At 60.3% G+C, this 26,437-nt stretch overlaps 1 protein-coding gene across 3 annotated transcripts in view; it reads right to left on the reverse strand.

Moving 5' to 3' along the window:
* Window positions 1–1,386: 1,386 nt before the first annotated feature.
* The window catches only part of SLC39A11 (solute carrier family 39 member 11), a 178,155-nt gene continuing 153,104 nt past the window's right edge, over window positions 1,387–26,437 (reverse strand). For 2 of the 3 annotated variants that reach the window (XM_054709624.1, XM_054709623.1), the window contains 3 exons: window positions 4,726–4,824; window positions 4,366–4,524; window positions 3,080–3,455 (listed from right to left, as the gene is read on the reverse strand). In XM_054709624.1, coding sequence (XP_054565599.1) covers window positions 3,206–3,455; window positions 4,366–4,524; window positions 4,726–4,824 — 508 coding nt within the window. In that variant the 3' untranslated portion in view covers window positions 3,080–3,205. Of the gene's footprint in view, window positions 3,004–3,079; window positions 3,456–4,365; window positions 4,525–4,725; window positions 4,825–26,437 lie in introns of those variants that run through there. The other variant, XM_054709625.1, reaches the window with a different exon arrangement.

Raw genomic sequence — 26,437 nt, forward strand, 5'->3', positions numbered from 1 at the left:
GGGGCAGGGGCGGGGGGCGTAGTGAGCTGCCTCCTCCCGCGCGGACACCCTGCCCGCCTCCCGGCTTCTCACTGCGGTGGCTGCACTGTTAGGAGGATGACCGACCGGAAAGTGAATTCACCGCAGAGGACGCGGGAAGCTGTGGGGGAGCCGCCCCGCCCTGCGGGACCAGAGGCGAACTTCCCTTACAGCCCGCCCCTTCCAAAGTACTGAGCCTAAGTTTGTGGGTTTTTTCCCCCTAAGAGCGCTCCTGAAATCGTTCACGTCACATCCCCAAAGCCGGCCTTGGAGGGACGGCTGGGAGCCCGGGAAAGCCGGGGTACCTTGGTGGCGTCAGGCGGGCCTGACCATAGCCAAGGGGGTTACGGAGGATGAGGGGGGAGGATGAGGGGTGTGTCCCTCCGCAGGCGTCCCTTGGGCGCTGCCCGTTTCGTGCAAAGCTCAGGGCCCGTTGCGAGTCCCGCCCCACCCGGCCCCGCCCCTCCTGGGCTCTAAGAGGCTCCCTCCACCCTGGAATGTGCGCAGGCGCAGGCAGTCCGGCCTCACCTGGCCCAGGTACCAGGCCAGCCCCCCTCACCTCTCACCCCCCTCCAGCCAGGCAGTGGGATCACACCTGGGGCCAGGTGGCTGGGCTCAGCGTGTGTGGCCAGGGTGGGGTGGGGGATGGGGTTGGGGGAAGACCCCCATGAGAGGGGAGAGAAGGTAAAAATGAGTGGCTCTCTACACACTTAAAGTCTGTGACTCTGTTACACGTGGTCACCCCGCAACGCCAAAGGGGAAAGGAACAGACCCTGTCCCATTGCTCCCACTTCCACCCACATTTCTCGGGGGCGGAGGGGCGGCCGGGCGCGGCCTGGGGAGAGCTCTGGGGAGGAGGATGGAAGCCAGTTTGTGCATCCCGGCCACCTGGGCAGGTAACACTCCCGGCCCTCACCTTCCTCCCCAGTCAAGTGGGGTTAATGGCATGGAGGTGGAGGAGGGTTGAAGGAGGTGGTGAGAGGTGGTCAGGGTGGAGTTCATTTGCATGGGGGTGGGGGGGCGCGCCCAGGGCTGCAGTGCTTTGAGGGGTGCGTGGTCAGCATCTGGGGGCCATGGCACCCGAACCAAGCTCTAGTTTGAGATGTGATGGGCCCATGGGGACCCCAGTCCTCTAGCTTTCTTGGATGGAACCGATTTTCAAGCCTGGCTCCCCTGTGGGTGCTGGGAGCTTCACCCCCCCTCCCCCGCCCCCAGCCTTCCATGGAGTCCCTTGTCTGAGTCCGCTGGCGTCTGACGGATACTGTAACGCAACCGGGACTCCAACTCCCAGCACTGACTTTCTAGTTGGCTCTTCCACTAACCACCCTGGAAAGAGGCGGCGTTGAGAAGGACTGAGCGCAGCCCGGGTCGTCCACAACAGTATCCCCTTTATTGGCATGAATCACAGTTATGAGGTCTTGTCCATCAGAAAGAAGCATCGTGTAGAAAACTACATACAGAGACACGAAAACACACACACCCCAGCCACCAGAGCACATCCTCTCGCCCCGCAGACCCCTGGACGTGTCTTCAGTTTTGACCATCAGGGCTTCGGGAAAACATACATCGATCGGCCCCGGGGAGGCTGGGCTCTGGGCATTCCTTCACCCTCGGAAGCAATCGGACATGTAAACGCAGAGGGCAGGGCAGGCGAGGACAACACCTGCCGTGTCCCCGGGGGGGGCCCCCAGGGTCCTGTGGGCTCCTGTGACCCATGGGGACGGCGGCCCCTCGCTGCATCTGAGGCAGCCGCGTGCTCACCCCTGTTGGAGAAGCTACGCGTATGGAGGAACAGATTGGCTTCTAGTCTAGTTCAAGTCACTGGTTAGGGTCATGTCAGAGCAATGACTAGCTGCAACTTCCTTTTAAAAGGGAAATGTAAAAAAAAAAAAAAACTCTCTTCTTCCCCTGTCCTTCCTTTCTCATTCTAAGCGCTCGGGCCGAACTCCAGCAAAGCCTGCCGGGCTTAGGAGTTCTGGGTCAGGTTCCAAGTGACCGAATGGCCCGCAGAAAGGGACTCACCGCAGAGGCCACAGGCCTTCCCTGCACCTAAATGAGCGCAAGTGGCTCCGTCCACGCGTCAACGAAGGGCTGGAGTTCTAGCGGTTGGCGGGTGTCCCGAATCTCTTAGAAAAATGCAGGCTCTAAACTGATCAACATGAATGTCATGGGGACCTGGAAACCATGGCAACTACTGTGCACTCGGAACACAGGTCTCCGACCAAAGCTACAGCCTCTTCTTTTCACAGGGCTCACTGTGTGTTCACAGCTGTTGCAATTCCCCGATTCCTTCAATTTCAAAAAGTCAATCCTTGCAGAGAGGGAGAGAGAGAGAGAGAGACTAGCTGATCTTCTCCCCTCTGTCTGTGCCCCCAGCCCATTCAGGGTCTCCCTCAGGGAGGCCGGGGAAGGTATGTTCCTCCCGGGGCCGCTGGGCCTTGGAGAGGAGGAGGTGGCTCTGTCCGCGATGCTCCAGGCCCAGATCGGGAGGGACAGAGGAGAGGTGTCCCGGCCGCTCTGCTCCGCGTCGCCAGGCGCACAGGCTCAGAGCCTTCTCCGGGGGTAGCTTGCTTCCGCAGGTGACTTCGGGGACCTGCCCTGGAGTCTGGTGAGAGCGACTGGAGGTCCGAGAGCAGAGACTTCCCTGAGCTGCAGTCCCACTCAGAGGCCAACCGGGAGTCCGTGGTCCCACTGACCCCTGGGAATTCCAAAAATAACACCAGCCTCCCCCTCGGGAGAAAAGGACAAATCGTCGTCTGATCAGAATCAGTCGGGGTAAGGAGATGAGAAGGAGAGAAAGCAAACAGGTTCTGACGGGAAGGAGCAGTCCGTGGTCCCGCGGAAGCCAGGCGTGTCCGTGTCCGTGTCCTCGCGCAGCCTTTCCTGGGCTCGCAGGCAGCTCGGCGCTAGCCCAGGCCCACGTCCAGTGACATCATCACCACAAACCCCAGGATGGAGGCCCAGGACGCCAGCTTCCCGTTCCCACTAGGAGGGAAGGAAAGGAGAAAGGTGAGGCCTCGGGGCACCCTGGGCGCCCCCCACGCGGGACCCGCTCCGGCAGAGAACACCCCCTCGATTCACGATGAGACTGACACTGACAACTGACACTGCCCGGCTCACACCGAGCCAGGCCATCGGAGCAACTCCTGTCCGCAGCAAGGACAACCACGGGACCGTTATGCCCACGTTACTGGCGGGGAAACTGAGGCACGGGGATGTTAAAGAACTTGCCTGTCGCAGCTCTGGAATCCATGCTCGAGTGATGCATGGTGGCCAGGAAGCTCCTGGAGATCTTATGTAATCTGACCGTAAAGTACCTCCAAACCATCCCGCCATGAAAACCAAAATAAAAAGAGGAAGCCCCTGACGCCTGGTCCGTAGCCCGACAGTGAGGCCATGGATGCCCACCTCCCTCCTCGTTCCAGGCCCGGGAACATCTAGAGAAGGTGGGAGGAAGGGAGGGAGAGAGAGACATAGACAGGGAGGGAAGGAGGGAGGGAGGAAGGGAGAGAGACACACAGAGGGAGGAAGGGAGGGAAGGAGGGAAGGAGGGAAGGAGGGAAGGAGGGAGGGAGGGAGGGAGAGAGACACACACAGGGAGGGAGGGAAGGAGGGAAGAAAGGAGGAAAAGGGAAGAGGAAGAGAGGGAGGGAGAATATTCAAAAACAGCAGTCTGTTTCATTGGCGGGGGGGGGGGGAGCGGGTCACGGTGTTCATGCCACTGCCTGATACTCATACGCCCTGTTCTCTCTCCACCCACTGCCCGTTGCTTCTCTTTCTTTCAGTGTCAGACAGCACGGCTTCGAGGGGCTGAGGAGGATCTTGGAAGGGGCAGGAAGGGGTGGGAATAAAGAAAGGAGGCTGGGTCCATTCCGGACAGGGACAGGGACAGGGGCAGGGACAGGGACAGGGGCAGGGGCAGGGGCAGGAGCAGGGACAGGGACAGGGACAGGAGCAGGGGCAGGGACGGGGCAGGAGCAGAGGCAGGGGCAGGAGCAGGGACAGGAGCAGGGACCAGAGCAGGGACTGATGGAGCAGGGACAGGAGCAGGGGCAGGGACAGGGACAGGGGCAGGGACAGGGGCAGGGACAGGGACAGGAGCAGGGACAGGGGCAGGAGCAGGGACAGGAGCAGGGACAGGAGCAGGGGCAGGAGCAGGGACAGGGGCAGGGGCAGGAGCAGGGACAGGGACAGGGACAGGGACAGGGGCAGGGACAGGAGCAGGGACAGGGACAGGGGCAGGGGCAAGGGCAGGAGGAGGGACAGGAGCAGGGACTGATGGAGCAGGGACAGGAGCAGGGGCAGGGGCAGGAGCAGGGACCGATGCGGGAGGGGCAGGTCTCCTACCTGATCTGCGCCTCGGGGATGATGTCGTCCATGACCACGTAGACCATGGCGCCAGCAGCGAAGGCCAGAGCGTAGGGCAGGAGGGGCTCGGCCAGAACCACGGCAAAGGCCCCAAAGAGCCCGGCCAGGGGCTCCACCATGCCGCTCAGCTGCCCGTACCTGAGGGAGAACAGACACGCACCGGTGGGTACGCGTGGCTACGCACAGAGGTCCTGCCAGGTCCTCGGCGTTTCACCAGAAGCGCCCGATTCGCTTCCAGGTCAGAGGGGTCACCTGGCAGAAAGTAGCGGCCCGGGGGAGTGCCCTGAGCTCTGTGGTGCCGTGACCCCGGCCTGGGACAGGACGCTCGAGCGCACTCACCAGAAGGCCCTCCAGGTGGAGAAGCCAGCCCCTCGCAGGGGGAGGCTGACCGCCAGACCCTCTGGGAAGTTCTGGATCCCGATGCCGATGGCCAAGTTCCTGAAAGACCGAGAAGACCCATGAAAGGGGCGTCCGGAACCACGCGCCCCGCAGGCAGGGCCCCTGGCCTGGGCCCAGGGCCTCCTCCGGTGTCAGCGGCCCAGGTGAGAGCTGGGGCAGCAGAGGAAGGAGGAAGGTTAGGGCCCGGGGTCGGAGGGGGGCACAGGAGAGGGAGGGGTGTCATGGATACACCACCCCTCCCTGCTGCCCGCGTGTTAGGATGGCCCCAGTTCCGCCACGTAACTGTACAGCTCTGCCCAGATCACCCAACTGTCCCAGCTCAGGTCCTCGCCTGTCACGTGGAAGGAGCTGCCTGGGGCCACAGCCTCCCCCAGGATGGTCGCCGTGACCCCGTGGCCTGATGGAGGCCTCTGGGGTTCCCAACACCTGGGAGGGGCCAGCACGCTTAGGTTCCTTCCCCTTAGGGCATGGGGGTGGATATGTCACATTTTATCGAGAAGCAACTTCAGAAGTGGGACAAGAGAGTCCCGACGCAGAATCGGACAGTGGCCCGGATCGCCTGGGTCTGGGCTCAGCTTCTCCACGGACTCCCCGTGCGCGTCTGGACCTGGCGCGTCCTCGGGCCCCGGTGGTGCTCCCCGCGGCCCTCTCTCCTCCTGCCTCTGCAGGACACGGTGCCGTGCGACTTGGCCAGCTGGTCAGAGCCAGGCCTTGAGAGCCGGCTTCCTGCGCAGACCAGCCACCCGAGTGCAGAGGGAGGAAGCCCGGGAGGAGACGGACGGGTGCCAATGCAGCGTGCGACCCGGGGAGAGAGGCACGCGCCCGGATGAAGAGCCCGCCTCCTGCGCCCTGGGAGCGACGGCCAGGAAACTGACGTCCACTCTCAGAGAAAGGAAAGCGCCGGCCGGTCTGAAGGCAGCGGGAAGGCGGTGCCTGGGCATCGACCCCGGCTGGACAGGTCCGTGGGCAGCCCCCCCCACGGGGGACCCGTCTGATCACCACGGATCTCCAGGGCGTGAGAAGAGGTGCCACTTGGCAGGCGATGCTGGGCACGTGGCCCGGAGGGTGGGGGGAGGATTAGAGAGAAAAGGAAGCTCCATCCACTGTCACTTGTCTTTCCGGCCCATTTGCTCACGTCTGTCCCTCTGCTGCCAACAGGGATCCACCCATCAGCTCAGCGACAGGGGGGTACTCCCCCTTCCTCCTGCCCGCTCACCCGCCAGGCTCCCGGGACGGGGACGCCCTGGCTGCCTGGACGGGCCCATTAGGCCAGCTCTGGCCACGGCCCCCTGTCCTACCCCCCGACCAAGAGCACTGGGGACCGTCCTCAGAGTCTCACCTTTTTATTTGTGGGCTTGCACCTCAGCCTGTGTTTTCTTTCATCCCCGGCCCGTGCACACGTTTCACCGGGGCTCGGAGACACACACACACACACACACACACACACACACACACACACGGAGGCTCTGGGGTCAATGTTTTCCTGAGAGACTCTCTGACCTGGGGGCCGCCCGCCAGGCGAGGAGACACTGAGGAAGAGACCGGCCCTCGCTGAGCCTCGGCCTGATGAACATGAGCTCGCACGCCGTTCGTTTTAACGAACTCTTATCCCGTCTCCTGCCGACAGCGTCACGCTTCCCCTCAACATCCACCACCCGCTCATCAGTGATGGCGTCTGCAGATTTATTACTCGTTCTCTAATAAAGGCAACGTCTGGTGTCCCGGGACGACAGGCCATGCCCTGAGGACACCTGTTCATGAAATGAAGTGGACAGACAAGAGGACACGTGGCCACGTGGCCCACGGCATGTCCGAGAAGGGCCCTGGCTATGCCGCCGTCTGCTGGCCTCTCCTCTGGGCTCCCTCGGATCCGTGGGCTCCCTCGGGTCCGCCCACCTCATCTCAGGCAGCTCTCTCTGTTAACTTCTTCTTCTTTTTATTTTTAAATATATTTTTATTGATTTCAGAGAGGAAGGGAGAGGGGGGAGAGAGAGAAACATCCATGATGAGAGAGAATCATTGATGGGCTGCCTCCTGCATGCCCCACACTGGGGGATCAAGTCCACAACCCGGGCATGTGCCCTGACCAGGGATTGAACCGTGACCTCCTGGTTCATAGGTTGATGCTCAACTACTGAGCCACGCCGGCCGGGCTCTCTCCATTTATTTCTGAGAGAGGAGAGGCTCAGGCAGGCTCTGACCTCCGCCACGGGCCACCTCACAGGAAACGACTGTGAGTATCTTAGGCTCTGAGTGAGGGCCACCGGGTCTCTGTGGCTACTCCTCAGCTCTGCCTCTGCAGTGGGAGAGCAGCCACTATGTAAGTGAGCAAGTGGGGCTGTGTCCCAATAAAACTTTATTTACAAAACCAGGTGATGGGCAGAGTAGGCCCGCAGACTGTGGTTGCTGGTCTCTGCCCTCATATCTCAGCAGCTGCAGAAAGGTCTGACCAGATGGGACCCACAACCCCATGAGGGTCTTCCTATGAGCAAGGTCAGGGGGTCTGACCAGATCTGGGGCCTTGTCCGGTGTGGAAACAGCACTCGGTGGCTCGCTGTCCACGGCCGTCACTTGCCTTCATGTCCTCGTGACTTATCACAGCCTGACCTTGGAGAGCCGCCAGCCCAGTGTCACCAGCAAGTCAAGGTGGGGCTCCCCGGCCAAAGTCCTCGCCATGACGGGGCGCTGGCTGCGGCCGGCCACCGGGCGGGCTGGGGAAGCCTCGCCACATCCTGCCGGAGCCACCGTCCTGATAAGCAGCACAGAAGCGCCATTCTTCTGTCCCGGCACGCCTGGCTGCCCTGCCTTGCCCAGCGCCGGCACGGGGCCTCTAGCCCAGCCAGGGCCCGCCCTTGGGATGCTGCCAGGCCGCTCTGAGGGTGCTGCCTCACTGGGTGGTCATGGGCTCTCTTCTGGGGGCTCCTGGCTCCATCACCCCCGACAGCGAGGGCTGGACCATGGCTTTTCCATCCTCTCCACCTTCATAGATATCCTTTAACTTAACACACACGCATACACATACACACACACACACACACACACACACACACACACACAGCGAGGGCTGGACCATGGCTCTCCGTACCCTCTCCCTTCATAGATATCCCTTAACATGGCTTCCTTCCATACACACACACACACACACACACACACACACACACACACACACTCACCAGGGCCCCTTGCTCTGCTCCATGCCGTGCATCTGTTAGGGGTGACCCCCTGGAAGGGCTCAGTCCCCCCACACCCTCTGCACCCCATCCCACTGGCGTCAACTCCGGACCATGAATTAAACCCAGAGCTCCCAGTCCTGGCTACACACTCCAGGCACCAGGGACCGAAGACGTCACCAAGGGGATGAGGATGAGGATGAGGATGAGGACAGTGCTGCACCTGCCCCGACTCGGGGCCCCTTCCCTGCCATCCCAGGAAAGGAACTTACAAGTCCCTGAGTGCTGCTTGAGTTTTGTGATGGGAACTGGGTGCCCGACGGCCCAGGTTTGCCCGGGGACAATGGGCGCACAGTGGTGAGCCCCGGAAAGTCCCCCTTGGTCACCCCTGGGAGCACCCAGGAGCCCGGGACATGGCAGAGGCAACCCTAGGCCAGAATTCTAATTTGCCACATTAGAACGCTAGGCCAGAATTCTGATTTGCCACAGAGGACATTCGCACCATCCTGGGAGCTACGCAGATGCTGTTAAAGGAGGTCCTACCCATTTTATGTGTGGCCACAAGCGTGGCCCTCTCCTGCACCCCCTACGTGCTTTCTGCCACTGTTATCCCATTTTACAGATGGCAAAGGTGGTGCACGGGGAGGTTAAAAAAGTGACTCGTCCAAGGTCACCCAGCCACGAAGTGACAGTGGGGACTCTTAACCACGACTCCCTACGCTTCGGTTCCCCGGGCTTCACACAGAGCCGTCACGCCGTCCTAGAGAGACGGTCACCTGGCTCACATCCCCCTCGGATAGGCAGCGCTGCCTCAGGCCCGCTCAGCTAGTGAGCGGAGGGCCTGGCCCCTTGGGGGACAAGAAGAGCCGGGGGGAGAATGGGAACCAGAGGCCCCAGGGTCAACGGGGTTGGGCACCTCCCCTCGCAGGGCTTCTCCACCTGGCACTCCTGGCATTCGGGGCCGGTCACTCTTTGTCGTGGGGCCTGCCCACTGCACGGCAGGACCATTAGCAGCATCCCCGGCTCCACCCACTAGATGCCGGTAGCCTCCTTCCAGCTGACATGACCCACGAGGTCTCCTGGGGTCAAACCGTCCCTGGCTGAGAACGCCCCCCCCCCCCCCCCCCCCCCGGCCAGACTAAGCAACAGTGCAGGTGACTTTGCTTCCTGGGCAAACATCCAAACACCAGAAACCTGCCCTCCGGGCAAGGGAAACATCGCTCTCACGCAGCTCACTGAGAATTTCCAGGCTCCCGGGAGCTGGGCCGGCCAGGGAGCTTGGCTGTGGCAAGACCGAGTCCTGGGGGTCAAGGTCAAGACAACAGTCTGCTCCCTCACCCTGAAGGCCGCAGCCTCGGAACCCCAGCGCTGCGCACTCCGGGGCACCTCGCATGTTCTGTCTGCGAACGGCGCCCCCTGGAGTTGTGCAACGGGACACTCCTGCTCGAACCCCAGCCTCGGAGTATTGCTCCGTGCAGGGTTAGCTCAGCTCTGGGGTTGGAGGTGGCGAGTCCCGGGGGGAGGTGCTGGACAGCATCCTGGTTTCTCAGAGAACTGGCGAGTGAGCGTCCATGCGCGCAGGCCTGCTCTCCGGGCTGTGTTCTCGGGCCGGGGCATCGCGAAAGGAGACAGCGTGCTCCTGGCGGGCCCGCTCACCGCCTTCAGATCCTCCCTGCGGACGAGCGTGTGCGTTCTTGCGTGGCAGGCCCTGACATACTGTTTTGATTGTTATCGTCCTGCCGTGAAAGGCCTGATTGTTGGGGCTTGGCGATGACATCACCGGCTTCCCACTTGGCGGCCTGGGGAGGCGTCTGATGAGCCGGCAGGTGGGACGGGGCTGGATGTTCCCCGAAGGGCCACCCGCCCTACCTGCTCAGTGGGGCTGGCCTGGCACGCGAGGGATCCTTCCCAGCCCACAGGCTGGAGAGAGGAGATGACCCATGGGCTCCCTTCAGGTCTGCCACCCTCCCTCAGAGTGGGCGGGGCCCCGCCCAGGAAGGCTCAGGGCGGGGGTGTCTGAGGGTGACTCAGGCCCTCGCTGCTGCCTCCCCTTGCTGAAAGGTGGAGAGCCTCCCAGGTACACCTGGATCTCTGACTCCCTGTGGGGTGTCCTGGGGACCTCTGCCTACTCAGTCCCCCTGCACAGCCCCTGGGGTTGTCTACCCAAGAGCAACGTGCTTACTGCTTGCGTAGCTGTGAGAAGACGCACACTAGGAGGTCAGAGAAGCGCTATGAGTGTAAACTAAGCAAATGCCCGCAGACCAAGGAATGAATAAACTGTGTTCCATTCGCACAATGGAACCCTGTGTCCAGCGATGAGAACGAACGAGGCCCCTCAGAGACACAATTCTGAGTGAAACAGACACAACAGAGTCAGCGTGGTGTGACTTGATTCACACAGAGGCCTGAGCGGGCAGAGCTAAGCTACGCCCCCCTGTCCACTGGCTGAGATGCGTGTCCATGGCCAATGGCAACAACTTGCTGGTTATTTCTCCTTAAGGTATTTGGCATTTTAAAAAGTATATTTTTATTGATTTTAAAGAGAAAGGAAGGGAGAGGGAGAGAGAGAGAGGAACATCAATGATGAGAGAGAATCACTGATCGGCTGCCTCCTGCACACGGCCAGGGGGATCGACCCCGCAACCCGGCATGTGCCCTGACCGGGAATTGAACCGGGACCTCCTGGTTCATAGGTCAAAGCTCAACCACTGAGCCACACCGACCGGGCAAGGTATTTGGCATTTTAAAAACAATGCCTTTGAGCAGACAAGGAATCTCTAAAGGTGGGAATTCAGGTCCTGCCTGGGTCGGCTCACCCTTTTGGGGAAGAAATAACTTGCCCTTGTCTCTTAACGAAGGTGTCTGATTGCAGCTGAACGCTGAGCAGAGAAGGGCTCCGACTCTTAAGTGTTGTTCCTGATGAACTGTCAGAAACCTGACCCATTTCACGAAACCCACACCCACATCGAGAAACGGAACGTGGCCGGCAGCCCCAGAGCCCCACCCCGGGCCTCCTGCTCCTCCCTGCCCTGCAGAGCCCAGCCCCGGGGACACACTACCCTCACTTCTCAGGCACAGAGGGGCCGTGCCCGCCCTGGACCTCACTTAACCAGCTGAGGCGGCCGCGTGAGACCCGCCAGAGGGTCACGGGAGGGTTTGGATGAGGAGGGCTTTGCGTTCTCATCGCCTGCACACTGGGCCTGTGGGTGGTTTCCTTTGACCACAGGTTTGGAGCTCTGCGTAGGGCATGTCCTCAGGATCCCTAAGCTCCCTCCCCCCCCCCCCCCCGGCCCCCACCCCCCGGCCACCCCCAACATCTTTTTTCACCCCAGTTCCTTCTTTGCTGAGCGCCACAGTCCGTCCATCTGCAGAATCAACGTTTCAGGGGGAGGGGCTGCAACAAAAACATTTCGTCCTCCAGCAAAATACCACTGCCAACCACCAGAAAATTTTCCGGCACTTTCTTCCGAAGAGCATTAAGTGCCTTCATAAACACTTACTACTGCTCTCACGCAGGAGGCATACGTTCCTTTCCCCTGGGTGGACGGAGCCACCAGGCCCACAGAGGGCGGGGGAGGACGAGCACAGCCCGCTCCCTGCCCCCAGCTCTCCCTGCAAAACCACAGGAGGCGGGAGGAGAGGTGGCCAGGGGCAGGCTGGGAAGGAGGACTGTGAGCTGTGGGGCCATCCTCGGTGGCTACTCGCTCCATCACGCCTCCCGCAATCCGACGGGATCTTGTGGATCTAACCTCAAAAGGGGCCAGCTCGGCTGGCGTGGCTCAGTGGTTGAGCCCTGTTGACCTATGAACCAGGAGGTCACAGTTCGATTCCGGTCAGGGCACATGCCCGGGTTTCAGGCTTGATCCCCAGTGTGAGAGATTCTCTCTCATTGTTGATGTTTCTCTCTCTTTCTTCCTCTCCCTTCCTCTCTCTGAAATCAATAAAAACACTTTTAAAAAAAAAAAAAATTGGTCCAGAATCCCTTGCCACAGGCAGGTGGGAGCCTCCCCATCTCCCGCCTGCTTCTCCGTGACGGCCTCCTGCCCCGTCTCCTGGCTTCTCGCCTTGCCCTGCGGTCTATTCTCAGCACAGCTGCCCTGTCCGCTGTGCTGCCTCTGTGCTCATGACCTTCCCCTGGCCGGCAATGACCTCCGTGTCCCGCCCTCAGGCCTCCATGCTCTCCCATACACACTGCTGTCACTCCCACCCGAGGGCATTTCCCCCGGAGCAGTCCTTCTGGGATCTCTGTGGCTTGCTTCTTCCCCTCTTTCAAGACTAGGCTGGGTCATGGAAGACACGGCAGCTGCCACCTGTCCCCCTGGGCCATGTGCTCTGGGGGAGGAGGTGCCCATGCAACAAGCAGCCGAGGCCTCCAGCCAACGGCCGTGTGAGGCACCACCTTGGGGGCGGGTCCTCCAGCCCCAGTCGGGCCTTCAGATGACGGCCTCCCCGGCTGATCTCCAGAGAGACCCTGAGCAGGGACCCTCCGCAGAGGCGCTCGTGAGCTCCTATCCCACAAACAACGTGAGAATGCTTACTGGTTGAGGCCCCTGAACTTTGAGCTCTTTTGTTCTACAACAGGTGACTAAGATGGCCACTTTCTCAATGAAATCTACCCTTACTCACTTAGCTAGAATGGTCAACCACCACCGCAGTGCTATCCCCCTTAACCCTAGTTTCATCTGCCCCTCTCCCTCCTCCTCCTCCTCTTCTTCCTCCTCCTCCTCCTCTTCCTCCTCCTCCTCCTCCTCTTCCTCCTCCTCTTCCTGTTTTTTTATAGCAATTCCTACGTGCCAACCCACTACATAAAGTGCCCATTTTTTATGTTACTGCTCATTCTTTCCCCATCAGAGCAAGCTAGGAACCTTTGTTTTTTCACCAACGTGGCCCAAGCACCTGGAAGAGCGCCAGGTGCACAGGCGCTGAAACAGACGTGCATGCAGATAGGGGCCGGGAATTCCAGCAAAGCTGGTGTCTTCGCTGCTCCCAGCTGCGGGCCATCGATCAGCGGTGAGCATTCCCCGTGCCCCCCCCCCCCGCCCCCCTCTGGGGCTCAGTGTCCTCGGCTGTAGAATCAGGAGGTTCAAGCTCATTGGGATCCCCACACAACGAGCCCATTGTAGCCTCGCCGGATTCCCAGGGCCAGAGACAGGCCCTGCCTCTGCCGGAGCTCATTTCCCCGGCCGTGCACATCTGGAACGCCAGAACACAAGACCGCCACATGGCGCACATCTGGACAGCATAAAGCCACCGCTCCGAGAGGAAACTCCGAAACGGCTGCTCAGCGAAAATCGCAGGGCGGGCCACACGAGACGGGGTGAAAGGCCCCTTTCATTTCCACCCGCAAAACAATCTTCTGGGCCCCATCAGAGAGGCGGGTGCCCTGCTGCTGAGCGACACGCGTTCCCAATAGCCCCCGACGGCAGCCCCGGGCCCATCGCTCTCTGCCTGGCTCCCGGCCAACGCAAAACTCACAGGGATGCTCCCCCCACGCCCTCGCAGAGAAGGAACTGCACCTTCCCTTATCCCCGGGGCATGTGGGCCGGGTTCAAAGCCGGCCACCACCTGCTCCTCCTCCTGCAGGGAGCTCTGGGCTCTGCTGAGAAGCCGCGGGCTGTGCTCCCTTCCTTCTGTGCTGGGGGGAGAGCGGCCCGGCGGTCTGCAGTCTGTTGTCTACACGCACCCGGGCTCCCAGGACGGAGAGGAATGCTACTCCTTTGCACATGAAACACGTTTCAGGGGCTCTGAACATGCCACTATCTCTACAGCAAGCACGGATAGGCCACGCCAGGAGGGCGAGAGCGTGCAGGGGAATGGGGGGTTCTACGGGAAATGGGGGGGGGGTGCTACCCACTGGCAACCTCTCGGCCAGTGATGCCACTGGCGTGACGGCTGAGACTCCTTGGAGCGCAGGAAGGTGGGTGGAGACCCCGGGGCCTTCCTTCCTCTTCGTTCCCTAGATTTCTCCTCAGGGTGCAGGTGAGGAGGCAGGAGCGAGACACCGGAAGGCAGGACCTCAGAGCCCCTGGCCTCCGACGCCAGCCCCTCCCAGGACTCAGCACATTCTGCTTTCCACTCGGAAGCCTAGCAGCAGGGGAGGCACACCGCCCGCAGCCGCAGCGCCCCCCCAACCCCCGCCCCCCCAACTTGGGAAGGAGCTCAGGCGAGATGCTGGGAAGGCATCGAAGGAAGCCATGTTTTCCACCAGTGCCTCTTCCCTTGGCCGATTTTACTCTGTCTCCTCGCGCTGTGACACCTGTTGGCCGTGAATGTGACTATATGCTGAGTACTGAGTCCCTGTGGCAGATCTCCAAATCCGGGGTGAGCTTGAGGGCCCCTAGAAGTGATGGTTTGGTGCCGGATGGCTGGACCTAAGGGTAGCTGCTCAAGGACCCATTGTATCCTCAGCTAAGGGTGCGAGGTAGCCGGGGTTCCCGAGCCTAGTGGGTGGAAGTGGGGGCTCAGGGCTCAGTACACAAGACCCAGGGCCGGAGGCCACCTTGGGGCCACAGAGACCAGGGACAGAGGCGCATTGGAGACAAGGTCCAATGGCCGGTGGCCCCGGCCCATCACAGAGGATGCTGCAAAGAGAAAGCTCAGCACCGACCAGCTGCCCTCCCCCTGGGCAGGAGATGGGTACCTGTGGCCAAGCAGTGCCGGAGGGAGGTGAGCCTGAGGAACAGGCCTCTGCAGCTTGGGAGGGGGGGAGAGCCATGGGCCCCAAACTGCCTGAGCAGCCCTGGCCACGACAGCCACACGAGTCCACCCCTCTGCAGCAGCTGGAGGAGAGGCGGGCTCCCCAAAAGCCCGAATGAGGCTGTCTGGGCAGAGGTCTGGGGAATCGGAACCGGGCTTGGCTCCAGGGCTTTCCAAGAACAACCCCCGGCCCAACTCCCGGCTCAGGCTCCTTTCACACGCAGGCGGCAGTCGCGGGGCGTCCCAGTGGTCCCTCCTCACACCGGTCAGGGCCTGGCCCTGCCGGGAATGCTCCCTCCCTCGATGGGGCCTGAGCGCTGGGCTCCAGAGAAGCCTGCGGACACCTGGGAACGGGACTGCCCTCCTATTTCCTGAGGCCGGGGGTGCTCCCTGGGGGCGCCTTGGCCCGGGGGACACTGGCCAGGTCTGCGGACATTTCTGATCGTCACACCGGGGGCAGGCCGTGGCTCCGCGCCTTGCCTCCGACCGGAGGCGACTTCCACCCTAAAGGAAGCTCAGCTCTCTTCTCTTCGGCCCTGTTATTCATGTAACTGCCTGGCCTGGGCGTCCATCCCAAGCTCAGGGTAAGAGTGCAAACCTGAGTAACGCAAGAGACCGACCTACAGCCTTACTCGGAGGCACCCACTGTTTCTAAAGCACAAACACAACGTCAGCACAACACAACAAAACTAAAACGCCCCCCGGCCCGCCCCTCTGCGGGACCAGCACCTGCGAGGGGGACTCTTGCGTGGCCTCTACGCGAGCTTTTCCACGTTTATTCCGCACCGACGGCGGGCGGTCCGGGAAGGGGTGGGCGCTCGACCCTCAGGCTGAACATCTACCACGTGCCCGAGTCATCGGTGGCTCCTGCGTAAGGCCCGGGCTGCCCCTCCATTCCCATTCGGTGCAAGCAACTTAGGTCCTGGCTGGCCGGAGGGGCAGACACTCCCCTGGAAGGAAGAGGAAGCTACCCAACGTCATGATCGCTTCGGTCTGCAGCTCCAGTCATAGTGTAAGGACAGACTCTCCACCAGCAGCCATCACGCCCTCCTACCGAGAGGCGGAGGTGGATCGGGTGGAAACCCTATCGAGGTCAACACGTTGCCAAGAACCCAAAGCGGAGCTGAGAGGGAGACGAGCTAGGAGAGGCCAAGCTCCCCGAGCGCCCAGGGAGTCTGCACCCCACCCCAGCCTTTTCTCAGAGACGACGGAGCCCAGGGTTCCTCACGGCATTCTGGCAGCTGGGGCGCTTCCCAGGCTAAAAGTGGGGGGTCCCCCTGCCCAACCCTTCCAACACTGCACATCTGACTGCTGCTGGGCCCCTTCTGGTCCCAAGGGTAGTGCCGTCCGAGGGCTCAGCAGATTTCACAATCAGGCTTTCGAGGGTAAATGTTTGCAGTGACTCACAAGGAGGATTTTCTGCTCTTGTTTTGGCCCCCGAGGACCCACGGGGTTATTTCCGGGGCTCGTTAACAGCTCGAGATTATCCGCAGGCGACACCCAAAGGATCTGTCAGGATCCCCGGACAGCTCACCAGGCAGGACCTGGGTTCCGTGACCCGCCCCCCCTGCACTCACGGTGCCGGAGGTCACGCCACCACATCCTGGTAAAGTCAATGGTGCGTCCGGCTTGTGGCCTGGAGGCCCTGCCCAGGCTCGTGGGACAGGCAGACGATTTATGAGCCAGTAACACGTCGTAAAAGTGCGCGGCAAGTGCCCGCGAGCCAACAAGCCAGGACAGGAGACCTTCCCCTCTGAGCAGAGAAGCAGACAGCCGCCACCTGCACAGCCCGGCCTGACAGTGGCCCAGGGAACCCCTAGGAAAGTGATGGCGAACCTACGACACGCGTGTCAGCACTGACACGCGTAGCCATTTCTTTTTTTTCTTTTTCTTTTTTTAATATATTTTATTGATTCTTTACAGAGAGGAAGGGAGAGGGATAGAGAGCTAGAAACATCGATGAGAGAGAAACATCGACCAGTTGCCTCCTGCACACCCCCTACCGGGGATGTGCCCGCAACCAATGTACATGCCCTTGACTGGAATCGAACCTGGGACCCCTCGGTCCGCAGACCGACGCTCTATCCACTGAGCCAAACCGGTTTCGGCCGCGTAGCCATTTCTGATGACATGCGGCCGCTGAGGCGGCTGCATGCCGAGGATGAAACATTTGCTGCTCCTGAGGATGAAACATTTGCGAAATAATGTTTTTTCCTCAAAGTGACACACTACCCGAGTTATGCTCAGTTTTTTGGTGAAGTTTGACACACCAAGCTCAAAAGGTTGCGCATCACTGCCCTAGGACTTCCCTCCGGGCCCGACAGAGGCCCTGCCACCCTGGGCTGCAGCCTCGGCCCAGGGCCTCACTGTGTCCGCCTGTCTACTGCACGGGCCTCAGCCCAGGCCACCTGGGACTCTGACGATACTTTAAACTCGTGGCCACCTTTTATCCAATAAAGTCTTGGGTAAAAGCATGATATTTAAAACAGACGGGAGCCACGCCTGACTCCACACCCCCACCGTGGAAAGGAAAGGCGAGAGCTCCGAGGGAGACAGTCTGAAACTGTGAGCGGGGCAGGCACGGGCCGTGGGGTCGAGGGTGAGGGGGGAAAGGGGCAGCAGGCAGTGCTGGGGACGCTGGCAAAAGGACAGCAGCTTGTCACCGTGAATAAACTACTAAGTGCAGGAGGGGCAAGCGGAGGTTCACAGTTGTGCACGTGGAAAATAATTCGATAGTTAATAAATAGCAACATAAGAATAAGCTCTATCCCATCTGTACTCATGGCTGGAAACCTCCTTCTGCCCAACCCTATTTTTATTTACATAAATATTTTAATAATACCTTATTAAAGAGTATCTTAATAATGCCCTTAAAATATTTTAATGCCTTTTAAAGTAATATTTATACCTTTTAAAACACATTTTAATACCTTTTAAAATATTTTAATGATACCTTTTTAAATATTATTTTTAATAATGCCTTTTACTAAGCAAGTATATGCTCAGGCTGAGCTAAATACTCTCTATAGTCTGTTGCTGAACCTCCAAAGTCTTTGCCAAGGGGTACGATTATTCCAATTTTACACGAGCAGAAACGGAGGCTCTGGGAGGCTGGGGGACACCCCAAGACCACACGAGTCCTAGAAGGCACGGAGCCTGAGTGTGTCCTGCTGTCACACAGCAGAGGCCGGGTGTGTAAGGACTCGGGGCAGCAGAGGCCTGTGTGTAAGGACTCGGGGCAGCAGAGGCCTGTGTGTAAGGACTCGGGGCAGCAGAGGCCTGTGTGTAAGGACTCGGGGCAGGAGAGGCCTGTGTGTAAGGACTCGGGGCAGCAGAGGCCTGTGTGTAAGGACTCGGGGCAGGAGAGGCCTGTGTGTAAGGACTCGGGGCAGCAGAGGCCTGTGTGTAAGGACTCGGGGCAGCAGAGGCCGTGTGTGTAAGGACTCGGGGCAGGAGAGGCCTGTGTGTAAGGACTCGGGGCAGCAGAGGCCTGTGTGTAAGGACTCGGGGCAGGAGAGGCCTGTGTGTAAGGACTTGGGGCAGCAGAGGCCTGTGTGTAAGGACTGCTTGGCTCCAGCTGACTGGCCCGGGCTGGTTACACATCGGGAAGAGCCAGCAGCTGGAGGCCTGGCGCTGGCTGTCGATCACCCCTGACTCACGGGAACTGCAGGGAAGACCGTGCCCTGACTCCGCGGGCCTCCACGGGGCCTGCTGGGGCCCGTCCCACCCTCCGAACGAGGAAGTGGCCTCGGCAGGCAGGGCCCACAGAACAAGGGCCGCCGGACGCCTGAACGAAGGGCCCGGGGAAGGACAAAGTGCCGTCACTGTAGGCGGGGAAGCCGGGGCCAGGCTCCGGAAGGGCCCCGCGGCCAAGCACCACTGCAGGAAAGGAAGATGGATAGACTTTCTGGGCCAACGATGAAACTCTGCTAACTGGACACCCACCGCCATGACCTCGTGCTGGACAGCCACCTCCACACAGGCCAGGCCGATGGGTGGCTGCCAGGCCACACGCCCGCATGCGGGGCTGGTGCCCTCCACCCGGGACAAATGCCCCCTCTGAGTGCTGCTCCCAGGCAGTGAGGGGAGGGGGTTCATCAGCTGCCCCCGGGGCGTCCCCTAGTGGCTCCTGAGATTAAGGGGTGCAGCTGGCATGGGAGGAGCTCACTAGGGCAGGGGTGGCTCACAGAGGCCTCCAGTAGCCGAATCCCTTCCCCGGGGCAGGGATGGTGTCAGGCAGACAAGGTCAGCAGGGCCCCAGAGGGCGGGATCTGCACCCACCGACACGTGCGAATCCCTGGCCCAGACTGCTGCCCGATGCAGGGGCTGCCCCGCTGGGTAGATCCCTGGGTGCCCAGAAATGATGCTGCAGCTCCTCCATCTCGGCCGGGCTACAAGGCGTAAAGTTCAAGTTCATCTGTGACACCTGGCCATTCACCTCAGGTTCTGTTCTGTCTGCCCCAGGGCTGCTCTCCTGTGCCAGGGCATCTCCCGGAGCTGGCATCTCCCGGAGCCGGCACCGAGCAGGACTCAGTGCTCGCCGCCTGTGCCGTGGCGCTCTCCGGACCTCCTGCGTCAGACTCCTGCACGGCGTGGCGTCCTCTGCACGGGGACAGCCTTGCGGGTGACCAGCCAGGGACTCGGGGACACGTGCACGGCCGCAGTGCCACGTGGGGCGGAGGAAGGGAACAGAGGCAGAGTGGGCGGGGAGGCCCGCCAGCCCGAGGCTCCACTCCCCTCCTCTCTTCCTGAGGGTCAAGTGCTCCAGAGGGTCACAGCCGGAGTCCTGAGGTAGCCAAGGTCAACGTGGCCAGGCCCAGACACACAGCCCCAAAGAGCAGCAGTCACACGGAGTCTCCAGAGCAGATACACCAGACCAGGTTCCCCGGAGATGCAAGTTTGCGCACCCTGAGAGTGGGCAGGGGCCAGCAGGAAATGGGCCACTCACCTCTATGTGAGATCTCTTCTTTCTTCTTCAGTCTGTTTTTTTTGTTGTTGTTGTTAATTTTCACCCGAGGACATTTTTCCATTGATTTTAAGAGAGGGTGGAGGGACGGGAGAGACAGAGAGAGAAACATCGATGTGAGAGCGACACATCGATTGGTTGCTTCCCACACAAGCCTGGACCAGAGCCAGGGATCGAGCCTGCGACCGAGGCACGTGCCCTTGACTGGAATTGAACCCTGGACCCTTCAGTCCGCAGGCCAACGCTCTAACCACCGAGCCAAATCGGCGAGGGCTGAAATCTCTTCTTGTCAGCACAGCTCAAGACCCCTCGGAGCCTCCCCTTAAAGGAGCGAGGCTGCAAGTGCAGGTGCCGAGCACAGACGCGGGCCTTGGGACCCAGCGGCGCAGCCTCATGAGATGGCTGAGCGGGGAGAGCAGCGCTTCCGGCGTCTCCTAGCGGTGACCTTGCCCAAGTTACCGCGTCCCCTGGACCGGTTTCTGTGTGGAATGAACTGCGCCGTGTCGTAGGTGTCCCCTCCACAGGGGAAGCCGGCCACGCCCTGGGTCTAGCCCCTCTGAGAGGTAGAATGTTTTCAGAAAACGACTGGCCAGTACAACCATTCTGAGACTGACGGCCAGGCCTCCGGCGGACACGCCTACATTCATCTATTAACTCAGCAGGCATTTACTGGTCATCTACTTTGTGCAAGAAGTGGGAGAGCTGAGGTGTTTGCCTTGGGAGCGCTTTCACCCTGGGGGCTGTGATGGCGTCCAGGTCTTTACCACGAGACGGTGCTTTACGTAACGTTAGCTGCTGGAGACGAAGTTCCCGGCCATTGCAAAGCGAACCTGTGCCCTTCAGGGAATTTATTCACCAGCGAACACGGACTGACTGCACTTGACTCATTGGAGTCAAGTCCTTGTGTAGACGCCTTTTGTTCTCGAATGTTTTCTCTAAGACATGCATGCACGCATATGGGCTCCTGGGCCTGACAGTTCCCTTCCGGCTATGATGCTGTTCAAGTTCAGCCAGCAGAGCTTCCGGCCTCGGAGGAATCCGGAGACAGGGGACCCGGGAGCTGAGGCCTGGCCAGGGGGACTGCAACTGGTCTCACGCATGGAGTGCACTTTTGTAAAACTACTCAAATCCCAAGGCCGTGCGATGGGGGGTGGTGAGGAGAGAGAGGACAATATGGGTTTACACATCTTCACGCCAATGCCTGTAAGAGGTGCTGCACGCTGGTGAGCTGGGGGGCCGGGGGGGAGACGGAGAAGCAGAGACAGTGGCATTGAAAGGTCATGGCCACGTGGAAAGGTCGTGGCCACATTTCTGAGCATCTTGTCGACTCCCTCATCGTGGCCTGCACTGAGCTCTGCTTCCTCAGACGAGACCAGTTGGCCCAGAAGAGCTGGCGGGACACCCACTCGGGGCCACCCAGCTCTAGAAGAATATCCAATCCCGTCAGCATTCCGAGGCTTTTATCGGATGCCAAATATCTTCCTATAAAGCAAACATCTGGATCAAGGTTAAATTAGCAAGAGTCCCCCCCATGAAAACGCAAGTTGCAAAAAAGGGAACCAGGAACGTTAGAATTCAAACGTGTCCCCCGATCGAGGCCACCACTCCCCCCCACGCACCCCACCCCCAACTGTCCTCTCTGCCCAAGAGGATGTGGGAGCACTTGGCTCCTCCCAGGCCCCGCTTCTCCAAAGCTGCTCTGGCCTGGGACCATCCTCCCCTCCTCCCCGCCCCCTCCTCCCGCTAATCAAAACAGACGTGAAGCCTGGCAGAGCTGCCCGCAGAGAGCGCTGTACCCAGTCAGCTGCCTCGATGCCAGGTGGGCCCTGGCCGGGAGAGAGCTTGCGAGCCTCGTAAACGTTATTAAAGTCTTCTATTTTAAAATTAGATCAATAAGCCGTCCGTTCCTTGGGTGGTCCCAGCGCAGCAAGCATCTTGCTTTCCAGAGGGGGCGGGCAGACGCCTCATTATCTCGGGAAAACCGCACACTCAGCAGCAGAGTCCACGGCGGGCCCTTGTCCCCCCACCCTGAGCAAAGGGGCTCCGGTCTTCCCTGCCCCAGGCCGGGCGCTGCCCCCGCGGTGCCAGTCATCTCCCCAGAGCCCAGAGCTGGGCACGCGGTCCCCCTGCTCAAGAACACTCCATGGCTCCCCCTCTCTGCAGCAGGCCTGGCGAGCTGGCCGTGGCCGGGTCCACCCTGTCCTGTTTGGGCAGATACAGAGTTACTGGAGCCCAGACCCCCGCCCCCGGCCACGCATGGGTTGTTTACGGCTGCTTTGGAGCTGCAAGGGCAGAGCTGAGGAGTTGCTACAAAGCCTAAACGCTTCCGGTCTGGCTCTTTGGAGAGAAAGATGAGGCTCGCTGAGCCCTCATTTGGAAAAGGGGTCTCTGCAGATGTAACTGGGGGTCTGGACAGGACACCCTCCCCTGTTACCCGGGAGGGCTCCTCAGCCAATGACGAGAGTCCTTACACGGGACAGACAGAGGAGACACAGGCAGAGCAGGAGGCTCGGGGACGATGGAGGCAGACGGGCCTTAGGCTGCTGATGCCCAGGGTGGCTCGGGGCCACCGAGGCTGTAAGAGGCGGAAGGACTCTCTGCAGGAGCCTCTGAGGGAGGGAGGGGCACCTGCCCACCCCTCGACGTTGCACTGCCGGCCCCCAGAACCGGGAGAGAATCTTCCCTGTTGTTTTAAGCCACCCAGTTTGGGGTAATTTGTAAAAGCAGCCACAAGACACAAATGCAGAGGAGGGTGGGCTTCCGTAACACCTGGACGCCGGGCGGGCGTGGCGAGACAGACCCCGGTGCGGGGCGGAGAGTCTGCGAGGAGAGACACGTACTAATTAAGCCAAGAGAAAAGTATATATATTTAGGAAACAGATTGGCTGGTGGGACTGAGAGTCGGTGGGGGTGGGGTGGGGCGGAGGGGAGGGAGGCAGGGCCTCTCAGAGGCGCTGGCATTTCCTCTGGGGGCTCAGGGACGGGAGGGGCACGGGGCTCAGGTCTGCACCTGGCCCTCACCTGGATCTGACCTTGGCCTCTGCTTCTTCCTTCCATCTGCCCCATCCCACGCCCCACTCACCGACGACCTTTCTAAAGCACAAAACAGTCGCCGTTGCCAAGGTGCCTGCCCGGTGAGCCGCCGGATGTGAGCTGGCTCCTGTTAGTTCCCATTCTACGATGGGAGGCCCGGGCTGGGGGGGGTAGGTGACACTGCAAGGTTACACCAAGGTCAGGCTCCCAGGTCGGCTCCTCTTTCTGCTGAGCTTCCGGAAAACTCCTCACTGTCCTTTTTAAATTTTTTTTAATTAATTTTTTAAATATGTTTTTATTGATTTCAGAGAGGAAGGAAGGGGGAGAGAGAGAGAGAGAGAGAGAGGAACATCAATGATGATAGAGAATCATCCATCAGCTGCCTTCTGCATGCCCCTACTGGAGATCGAGCCCTGACCGGGAATCAAACCGTGACCTCCTGGTTCATAGGTCGGTGCTCAACCACTGAGCCATGCCAGCCTGGCCTTGTCGTCTTGTTTTGTTCAAAAGCCTCCAGCGGGTGCCCACTGCCTCACATAAAAACCCCGCCTCCTGAGAGGAGTGGGCAGTACCCCTAAGTCTCTGATTTCTGCCTCAACTTTCTTCTAATCGACTGCCACCACCAATCAGGGACCTTCCAACGTACCACACAGACTGCTCGCCTTTTTGGCACGATAAACCACACTGCACGTGAACTGGAGGGTGACTGCCATCACAGCCTTCCTTCTGCGAGGCCTGCTCTGCGTTCTGCACCGTGTACACGTTTTACACACGTCGTCAGCGTTGTACGACGACAGCCTCAGAGACACGCTCTGGCGATGCCCACTGCGCCCAGGGTGCCCGCTATACTTCGCCCACGGCCTTCTTGTTCCTCTCCGCTGATAACAATCACATCAGCCCTCACGCGGCCTGCTGTGGTGTCGCCAGGTCCTTCGGTAGGCGTCACTTTACGGCTAAAACGTCCCTGACCACCCCCAGATGGGGGTACCTCACTTCCATCTGCTCCCAGTCAGGACCCAGGGCGTGAGGCTGGGGGTGAGGGGAGCCAGGGAGAGGCCCCCAAATCCAAGCATCACCTCGGCTAAGCTCTCCCTTGGAAGGAACACGGGGACCCGGGCGGGGACCGCGCCCGAGAGCAGATCCCACCTTCCCACGACCCCAGGGGCTCGGCAAACGCCCTTCTGTCCGGTTTGACCTCTGCGTGGCCCTGGGGATGGAAGGGGAAGCCGCGGGCACAGGCCGCCCAGGCCCCCGGCCGCAGCCCCGGGCCCGCAGTTTATGAGCAGGCGGGAGCCGCACAAGCGCCCTTATCACAGTCGCAGCTTTGTCCAGAGACAATGTTGCCTTTCAGATTGTGTCCCGCCCGGGACAGTGGATTTATAAACTGAACTGCTGACCGGGAACAGAAGCCCGGCTGCAAAGACTAAAGGCCTTGTTCTCCGTGGGCCTGGGCGAGTGGTGTCCTGATAAGATAAACACAGATAATGAGCCGCGGGAGGGGCGTGCTGGTGTGTACATAAATGTATATACATCCACGTCTCCACGTCTCCACGTCTGCGTGCCGGGCGCACAGGCTGGGGGTGGGGGCTGCTCCTCAGATCGGAAGGAGGAGAAGCCTGACCCGTGTGGCTCAGTGGTTGAGCGTCGACCCATGAACCAGGAGGTCACGGTTCCATTCCCAGTCAGGGCACATGCCCAGGTTGTGGGCTCGATCCCCAGTGTGGGGTGTGCAGGAGGCAGCTGATCGATGATTCTCTCTCATCATTGATATTCCTGTCTCTCCCTCTCCCTTCCTCTCTGACATCAATAAAAACATTTTCTTAAAAAAAAAAAAAAAAGGAAACGAAAAACACATTTTTCTGGATATCTTTCCAGAAAGGAAGCTGAATGTCATCCTAAGATGTTCGTTTGGTCTCTCTGAACGGCTCAGAAATATACTGGCGTGGTCACCTCTAAAAGGTGGCCCTGGGCCTGCCCCCCGACCCCACCCCCGTGTGTCCATGTCGGGTAAGCAGGGCTCCTAATGGCGAAGCCGGCAATGACGTGTCTACGGGGTTTGTGATAATTGTCTCTTGTTTTTGTGTATGTTTACACGTATCTACAATAATAAAAGCATAGTATGCTAATTAGAATGGACGTTCTTCCAGACGAAGCCGGGGCTGTGAGGGAAGCCCGGGTGCCGGGTGCCAGAGGGAAGCCGGTGCCAGGGGGGGAAGGAAGGCCTACTCTCGCACGAATTTCGTGCATCAGGCCTCTAGTCCACAAAAGCAGGCAGGCAGGCAGGCAGGAAGGAAGGAAGGAAGGAAGGAAGGAAGGAAGGAAGGGAGGGCACATTAGGCTGGATAATTACTGAAGCTGGGTGGTGGGCATATGCCTTTTATTACTGTAGTGTTCTCCTTCCTGTATTTCTGCACAAAATGTTCCATGGTAAAAGAAAAGACTGGCTGAGAGGAAATGGCTTCAAATCCCCCTCTCCTCTCATCCATCCATCCATCCATCCATCCACCCAGCAAATGCTATTTGTATCACACGCTGTCCTAGGTGCTGGGAACAGTGTCCGGCAGGACAGACGGGGTCCCTGGCCCCCCGCCCTGACATTATCCCCATAGTTCAGATAGTCCGCCAATATGAACACCGGGCTGGGCGGCCTCAATCATGAGGGCACCTCCGGGGTTAGGCCTTGGGGGTGGGGGGCAGTTCTGGGCCGGTCTCTGTGATTCTATCCAGTCTGTTCCTCCCGGGAATCCTGGAGCAGGAGGGAGGGGAGGAGCCCCAGAAGTCCGCGCGGTGCGAGCCGGGACCTGATTGTTCATGTCCGTCACTAACACAGCCGCCCCCCTAGACTGGGAGGTATTTCCAGGGAGGGCCCAGCCCACCCCTCGCCTCGGGGCTCACAGCTGGCTTTGCAGGTCTTTGGGGTCGGAGGACCCAGGGCGAGGCTGGCCTTCGAGGCCCGTGCTGAGAACACGGTCAGCGAGGGGCCGGGGACAAAGCCCCTGTGCTGCTCTCCGCTGTGTGAACTGCACCCGCGTGGCGCGTCCTGATGATGGGGGGGAGGGGGGGCGGGCCGAGGAAACCCCGGTCCCAGCGTTCAGGCTGACACTTGTGCTCACCCTCAGAAGGCCGCTGTCAGAACCTGGGTCTGGATGGGGCCCACACCTACAAACCAGCCCACGGGAGACCCCACGAGGGGTCGGCCTGCTCGGACCACACCTCCAACGCCCTGCCCACGGCCAGAGAGAAAGGAGCGGCGGGGTTTCTGCGAGGACAGAAGCCCCGGGGAGAGGAAGGTCAAGGTCGAGAAACTCGGGTCGAACTGGTGCCGCCCGTGCCTCCCGGGTGAGGAGCCGCCACGCTGCTGGCTTCTTTGCCGGGACTTGGGCGGGTTTGGGTGGGCTTCCTTGTCAGATGTGACGCTCGTCTCCTGCATCCTGAGCTTGGTCTGATGGGTGTGACGGGGACAGGGGACTGGATTTCGGTTCTCCTGGTGGTTTCCCATCAGTGTCGGGGGGCGGGGGGGGGGTTGGGCGGGGGAGAGAGGTGATTTTGAGTCTCTGAATCATATAGTCACTTCCTCCGATCTTCGCGGAGTGAGAGTACGTCTGACCGTGTGTGCACAGAACATCAGACACGGAGGTTTCTGTGGTTGGTGGTTCCTGAGCTTCTCCCAGATACACCACCACCAAAGCGGAGGCCGGGACCACCGGGGAGGAGACACGGGAGTCGGGGGGTGGGGGGGACAGTCCCTGTCCTCGGCCTCTCTAGAGGTCATCAGAAGTGAGCCAAG

Source organism: Eptesicus fuscus, chromosome 20 (assembly GCF_027574615.1).
Source record: "Eptesicus fuscus isolate TK198812 chromosome 20, DD_ASM_mEF_20220401, whole genome shotgun sequence".
NCBI lineage: Eukaryota > Metazoa > Chordata > Mammalia > Chiroptera > Vespertilionidae > Eptesicus > Eptesicus fuscus.